This window comes from Ictidomys tridecemlineatus, unplaced genomic scaffold, assembly GCF_052094955.1.
Source record: "Ictidomys tridecemlineatus isolate mIctTri1 unplaced genomic scaffold, mIctTri1.hap1 Scaffold_223, whole genome shotgun sequence".
Classification (NCBI taxonomy): Eukaryota; Metazoa; Chordata; class Mammalia; order Rodentia; family Sciuridae; genus Ictidomys; species Ictidomys tridecemlineatus.
In genome coordinates this window covers 81,899-89,998 of record NW_027521924.1, presented here as the reverse complement: position 1 = coordinate 89,998, position 8,100 = coordinate 81,899, and the positions used below count along the sequence as shown (strand labels likewise).

General features: G+C 38.8%; 1 protein-coding gene across 1 annotated transcript; it reads left to right on the top strand.

Annotated features, from left to right (window-relative positions):
* Positions 1–395: 395 nt before the first annotated feature.
* Positions 396–6,478, top strand: LOC144373074 (uncharacterized protein C2orf80-like). Its single transcript, XM_078036173.1, has 5 exons — positions 396–633; positions 2,721–2,802; positions 4,584–4,666; positions 5,854–5,941; positions 6,333–6,478. Exons 1-5 carry the CDS (start codon positions 593–595, stop codon positions 6,429–6,431), a joined length of 393 nt encoding a protein of 130 aa, XP_077892299.1. The 5' UTR covers positions 396–592; the 3' UTR covers positions 6,432–6,478.
* Positions 6,479–8,100: the final 1,622 nt, after the last annotated feature.

The window sequence follows — 8,100 nt, the reverse complement described above, 5'->3', positions numbered from 1 at the left end:
TTAGGCCACTTTTGACCCAATCTCCTGATCTTTCATTTCTGGTTCAGTCAGGCTGGGAATTGAAAACATCTTAGCCTCAATCACATGGTCTTTCAAGGACCTCCTGGCCATAGGTTATGGACAGGTTTCAAGAAAACTCCATTAGGAGCCATCATGCTAGGGTGAGCACCCTGAAGTCACTAATGTTGACATACACAGAAAACCTCCAACAGATTCAGATCACAAGCCATCAAGGTTTGCGTGATTCTGGCAAAATAGCCAATTACTTGCTGGCTTATTGTAAAAATAAGTACATGATAAGTGTAAGGAAAACTTGGAAGGAATGCATGTTGTCAGATAAATACAAGGTACAGTGCACTTGCCTTCAGACAGCTTTCTGACCCAGCCTGCTGGACAAGAGGCACATTCTCAATCCATTCCAGAATCTGGGACTCCATGACTGGTATCTGGAGAGACAGCATCCCTAATTCAAATTCTCTCTGATTTGCTGCTGTAGTTTCTAGGCTCCGAGAAGCGAGAGGCTGATCTTCCCAAAAGACATCAGGTGCAGTGTAAGCTGCAGGTACTGGCTCAGCTGGATAAGCCTTTAATCATGGAAAGAAGGCCTGTAAAAAAGGAAATAAAAAAGCTCCTGTAAGTATGACTGAGAATAACTTTTATGACACTTGGCATTTGGTGGGCTGTCCTAGAAGGTTGGATGTTGGAAGGCTGGTAAAAAGCTAAGGAAGACTCTATTCCTACACTACAGGAGAAAGCCAGAAGATGATCTGGCCTGTCTCCTGCCAGAGAGATCTCAAATGTAGTGCAAAGCGGGATGCTGAATCTCTCAGGAGGATGTTTCTGCTGGCAGCAGGCAGATTGGAGGTGTCCTCATTCTACAGCCTGGGAGCAAAGCAGGGCACGGTATGCACCAATGAAAGAGGCTGGCCCTGCTGGTCAAAGATATAGGAGAGATTCCTGGAAAATGTATCCAAGGATCCAGCATTTAAACTGAAGCCTCTGCAGCATTTATTGTCAGCCTTATCGACTAAATAATTTTTTTTCTTTTTCTTGACAACTGATTAAAAAAAAAAAAAGGCGGGGTGGGGGGACCAAAAACATCAAGTCAGCATGAAATTTTATTTCCCTCTTCTGTAGATTTTCTTTGACTTGGTACTTAACAAATGTTGGTGGAAAAATTACAGACCATGTAAGAAGCTAGGAAAAGATTATATTCTATTTCATATGTATTATAGGCACAACAATAAAAATCCCTTTTCATCAGATGTTATCCCAGACCCCATCAAATGTCCTTTCTCTGCCTACTAAGTTAACTTTTACTACGTCCTTCAGAAATGCTGGAATATGCCATGTGTGAATTTTCATACATTTACTTTTATGTGTTTGGAGGCTAATACAATAATAAACAAGCCACAATCAAGAATGCTGACTCTCGGGGCTGGGATACTGAGTGGTTCAGTGGTGTAGCGTTTGCCTAGCATGTTTGAAGCCCTGGGTTCAATCCTCAGAACCACATATAAATTCATAAAATAAAAGTTCATCTACAACTAAAAAAAAAATTAAAAACAAAGGATGCTGACTCCTCTACATATATCCAAATAATGGAATTTCAAAATTGACATAATCTTAGATTCAAAGAATAGATTTAGACTTCTTGGAAGGTAATTTGGAATATTACAGTAAAAATTCAAGAATATTATCAATCTAGAAAAGTTAAGGACTCAGAAGAAAGCTTTAAAAGCCAGAAACAAACTTACCCTCCACACAGTGGAGGGTCCAAATATCCTAGTATGGTAAATAGACAACCAGAACTGACCTTATATAAAAAGGTAAGGTTTTTGGATATCAATCTTGAAGCCACCAGAGTGTTTTTCCTGAATCCAGTTCCTCTCTCCAACTTTCTCACAATAGAACCCATTTCTTTTCTTTTCCCATGGTGCTTAGTCTACCCTCCTTTTATTAAAAGTTATGGTTAGAAAAGAATCTAACAAGAATACACTAACATGGAATTACTAAAAAGTTTTCACGCATAATTCCTTCTAAGGGCAATTGAATTTCGATGCAGAAAGATTAGCATAAAAGAATACATTCTTATAGCACTTTATATATCTGGGATTTACCAGCTTTGGATGTTGACAACTGATTAAAAAACAAAAGGCGGGGTGGGGGGACCAAAAACATCAAGTCAGCATGAAATTTTATTTCCCTCTTCTGTAGATTTTCTTTGACTTGGTACTTAACAAATGTTGGTGGAAAAATTACAGACCAAGTAAGAAGCTAGGAAAAGATTATATTCTATTTCATATGTATTATAGGCACAACAATAAAAATCCCTTTTTATCAGATGTTATCCCAGACCCAGAATTTAGCGTGAACTGAAAAGGAATCTTCACATGAAATAGTGGGTCTCAACTCTACTTTTGCAAGAAACTTTCTCTGTGTGTGGGTATTTGGTATGCTTGTGCTTTGTTGTAAATCCTGTTTCCATGAGTTTAATTTCAGATAAATGTGATTGAAGTTAATTATGGTTAGGCCTTTTAAACCTGCAGCATGGCAAGACTACTGTGTAAATTGAAAATGAATATTAAGGCAGCTACCAGGTCAAAGGCCACTTCTGCTGTATCTCAGTCTGGGAGGGAAGGTTTGGGAAGAAAGCCTCTGTCGGCAGACTGAATCCTGAGTCACCCACAATGGTTCAATGCTGCTCTCTTGCTTTTAAGGGGAGATTATATTGGCATCAGACTTCGGGAAAATGAATTTGACCCAAAAGGAAGAAGGCAACCCACCTTTCTAGATGATATGGTAAAGAAAGGCATGCTGATGTGGCTCACATTTGTGTTCTATGTGTATTAAGAGGGCAGAACCAGGATTGAGGTTATGGAGTGAATGAGGCGCGAGGCACACGAACGTCCTCTTCCTCATTTTCCTCATCCTGACATTGTCCGTACGATCATTTTCACCCACTAAACTGAAAGCAAAAACAGGATGAGAAAATAAAAGTCCTATTAGGGGAGAAAAGATGAAAAAGCAAGTGAGTGCAAGGTAAAATGTTGCATTCAAGATATTAAAAAGTTCTTGACAAAATCAGCTACCATATAGTTCTCAAACAGACTCATTTCCTCATCATCTGCATGATAAGGGGGTGGGGAACAAACCAAAGCAATGTATAATCCTAAAATCCCTTGTGTTATTCAAACTGAAACCCAGATCCAAGTTAGGTTCTCAAATTTCATGACACAGAAATTAGAAAGATTTAATCCAAGAGAAATTAGTAGAAAGTTCTAATCCAAGAGAAATTTATATTCCCCCAGCTTTTCCTCTGCCCATTTGCTACCTTTCCACTAAGAAAGAAGAAAGAATCTCTCTTTTCCCTGCCCCTCTTCCTCCAACTCTGATTAAAGCAATGTTCACTGACTTTTCAAATACTCCTTGCAGCAGAGTTTAGTCTGATTCTCTCTGGACACATATGGAACAGAGAAATTACATAGATTAGAACTGTGCTTCTCAAACTTTATTGAGGTCTTATTGTTGCCATGTTGTTTTGATTTGGGACACCTGGGCCAGTCTGAGAATTTACATCTCTAATGAGCATATAAACAATCCAATGCTGCTGATTCAGGTTTTCCGACCCTGGGTTAGGTTGCAAAACTGAGCACGATCCAATTTTCCCTCTTTATTTATTTAGATTCACATTTCAGTTTGGTTCAGTGCCTGGAAGAAATAATTCTATTGTTTGGAGAATGTTAGAACCTTAGAGCCCTTCTAAAATAAACAAAATCAAAATCAACTTTCCCTTTTCTTTGGGGATGAGAAGGAGAGATAAATGGTATACTCACTAAACAAAAACTCTTAGAAATTACCAGGGAAAAGTCATTGTTAGAATATAAATGAGCTTTCAAATTGTCCCTCAGCTTTAAGCAGTATGTGTGACTCTGCGTGTCCCTTGATCAGGTCCATTGCCAATCCTTTGCTCATGTTGGTCCCTCCACTGGGATGTCCCTCTGGGAAACTGAACTCATCCTCCAAGCTCTAGCTTTGAGAAAGCTCCCTCTCTGAAACCATCTACCTGCACCACCTGCCCAGGTAGACACAGAGTCTCTGCCTCCAAGTTCCCACAGCACTTCCCCTATACCCTGGAAGCACATTTCTGATGTCACCCAGAATCAGAAGTTCTCTTTGGCCCTCTTCCCCTACTCTTACCTTTTTCTATTTTAAAACTTAAGGAAATTGAGGCCCAGAGAGCATCAGTCACTCACTCCAAGGATAGACTATGAGTTGTTGGCAATACCCAGATTTGAACTCAGATTCCCTGATTCCTGAGTTGATATTCTTTCCACTAATCTAGTCTTTATTTTTGGAATCACACGAATCAAAAATTGATTGCTCTAGTGGAAGATAAATTTACTGTCTGAAGATCCTGAAGTATTTCTGGCTGAGCATTGGGTTATGAGGCTTAGCTAATAATCCTTCCCCTTTTGGACATGACAAAATAGAGCAGGCTTAGCAGTGTCATCGTTGCTGGGCCCAGGGAGTCCCATGGTCAGTGTCTCAGCCTTCTCCTTTGGTCTGGCTCCCTCTTCCAGGCACACTATGACTTGGCCATCAGCATTGCTTTGCAATGGCTGGATCACTCCGAAGATTTAACTTGGCTGAAGTGGGAAGAAGTGTAAGTTGTAGTACATTTGTTGTTGTTTAACGTCTGACTTGGATTAATGGTGCAGGGAGTTCCAGCTCTATCTGGCATCTTTCACCCATAGGCACTCTGATTTGAGTATACTCCAGGGTAACTATCCCCCTTCAACTAGAAACCTGAAAAAAAAAACATCTTTGTCAACTTAATAAAGTCAGAGATGTGTTTACATATTTTGCATTTCTACCAATTGGTTTCTATCAGATTAAAAAAAATTTCTTGCATAAACATCCCACCAAAAAACATGACCCATGCTTTTTTTGTGTACAAGCTGTGATTTTCAAAATGATCAATTTGGTGGGTGAAAACTGCAATTTTTTCCTAAGGACTGTCAAACCCAATCTCTGGAGAGTTTAAGCAGATAGGTACCTGAGCCAAGCTGCTTGAATCATGAAATAATTTCCTTTCCAGGATTATTAGCATTTTCTTCCACATGTAGTGTCAGACAGGCACTTAGTTGATAAGAGAGGGAACTAACAAGGTCAGGATGAAGTAGTTTATTCCAGAAACAAGTTATTTTTTTCTGTCCCTAGGCCTTGGACTATACATCTGGATGAAATGTAGCAGCTCGATTTGGTTGTAAAAATCAGAAAATTCAGTTTGAACAAACTTAAGAGAGAAAAAACAAGTTGCCTCTATCAGAGATCTGTAGACAAGTCTGTGCTTGGCATGGTTTTATACAAAACTCAGTTGATGTCCCTGGGACCTGCCTCTTACCCCATTTGCTCTGGGTGGACAGGGCAGGGGATATACTGACTAGCTTAGTCCACAGTGCTTTTTCCATTCTTGGATTCTAGGGGAGTGGTTGGTCTTCCTAGAGGCACATAAGCTTGCAGTGGGGTTAGGCAGTTCACCACAAGCAAATTACCACAATCAGGAAAAAGGATACTGAAGCCAGCAACATCTGCCACAATGGCCAGTCTGCCAGTGTTTGATAGCTATGAAGACATGAGTAAAGAGGACAAATTCATCATCAACATTGGAAGATTAAAACTTCAAAGTGGTATTACTGATGGAGGATTAATCACATTGTTTTTTTAAATCAATAAATGGGTAGCACATAGCCAATGCAGATTACTTATGGATTATTATCACAGACTTAGCGAGTGTCATGAGGAATACAAATAAATCTTCAACTCTTATTTATTTATATTCCTTCTTAGGAAAATGCCCTTTCATGATCGACCCAGATATCCAAACCACAGAAAAAGAGAAGCAATGATTTTATCATCTTATGCTGGAATCTTAATGGTAAGGAAAAGAACACTACATGTATTAGTATCTTATATCCACTACGTGAATTTATATGTTATTGTGCATATAGGTTATTTTTTGATAAAATGTTTAGCATCTACTAATAGCAAATGTTTCCTTTTTAATGACATCATAAAAAAGATTTTGACTTCTATACTGTACTGCAAGAACATTTATTTAAGAAACAACTACAACAAAAAAATAAGAATGAGAGACATAACTAATTGGTATCGGGAAGACTGACTTATTCATTTATTTGAAAGTTAGTTATTTAGTGACTATGACACCACATATAGTACTAGACAAACAAGCTCTGATAGCTTTATTTTGTAATAAAATAAAAGCCAAGATATGACAAAATCTTGATATTGCTGTTTTTATTTAACAGAACAGTATCCCAATTGAGGAAGTCTTTAAAATTTATGGGACTGATTCTTCTGCCAATTCTGGTACTACCAAGGTAAGGGTAATTTGGGACTATCAATAGAGGGGAGATTGAAAGAGAGATTACTTAGCTAATACATGTATAATGATGTATTTTCAGGCAGCAGTAATGAAATAACTGTTTTATATCTAAATGCACAAAACCACATTTATTTGAGGAACATGTTTGTAAAATGCTTTTAAACATAGGTTTACACAGTTATAACAAGTTTATTTTGCATAAGACCTGGTAGGGCAGCAAGTAGAGCACCAGACCTGGACTCGAGATTCTACTTCGTTCCTGCCTGATTTTCCCCTCTTGCCTTTTGTAACATACATCTGCTAAGCCACGTTCTCTGTGATGAACTATGTCAGCTGGAGCTAGGACTCCGTCTCCAAGGCACATTCCCTAGACACAGGAGCTCATATACTGCCACCACCTGTCCCTTTCCCACAAGACTCCTGGGATTCCTCAGAAGTCACCAGTAATGCAAGCACGAGGGAAGGACAGGGAATCCAGAGACCAGGTCTGAGCTCTGACTGTACCACTACAGAGCTGAACAGGCCCCTTTCCCTCCTTGGGTCTCCATATACTGAGCCTTAAAAAGAGAGTATTCTGAATGATCCTTAGGCCAGTTCGGTGTTTGTCAGTTATGGATGTATGACTATTCCGTTTGAATTTAAGTTCTGACTGCTATTAAAGGTGACCTAAAATTGCTTTAGCTCTAGATACCTCTGGAGGAAGGAAGAGGAAATGAAAGAATGTCATTGAGGGGCCTGTAGCAGGAGGGAAGCAGGAGGGAAGGATAGGAAATGGAAAGACCGTAGAATGAATCTGACATAACTTTCTTTTGTACATTTATGAATACACAATAGTGAATCTCACCATCATGTACATCCACAAGACAAAGGTCCTAATTACAATAAAATATATTTCATGCTTGTATAATGATATAAAAATGGATTCTGCTGTCATGTATAACTAAGAAGAACCAACTTTTTTTTTTTATTAAAAGAGTCCCATTCTTATGGATGTTCATGGTGAGGAGATTCACTGTGTTGTTTTCATATGTGTACATGGGAAAACTATGTCAAATTCATTCCATTGTCTTTCCTTCACTTATCCCCCATCTCTTCCCTCCATTCCCCATTGTCTAATCTAGTGAACTTCTATTCTTCCCCTCACTACCCCACTTTACCGTGGGCAAGCTTCAATCTATCAGAGAAAACATTCGTCTTTAGGTTTTTTGGAATCGGCTTACTTCACTTAGCATAATAGTCTCCAGATTCATTCATTTTTTATGGCTGAGTAATACTCCATTGCATATACATACCACATTTTCTTTATCTATTCATCTATTGAAGAGCCCTTAGATTGGTTCCTTAGCTTAGCTATTGTGAATTGAGCTGCTACAAACATTGATGTGGCTGCATTACTGTAGTATGTTGATTTTAAGTCATTGAGTATATACTAAGGAGTGGGATAGCTGGGTCAAGTGTTAGTTCTATTCTTAGTTTTTTGAGGACTCTCCATACTGATTCAGTATGATTCAGTAATCACACTAAGTGTTTGCCCCAATTTGCAGCCCCACAGTGATGTATGGATGTAGCTTTCCCCCCACATTCTTGCCAACATTTATTGGTACTTGTATTCTTGATAATTGCCATTCTGACTAGAGTGAGATGGAATTTCAATGTAGTTTTAATTTGCATTTCTCTAATTGCTAGAGATG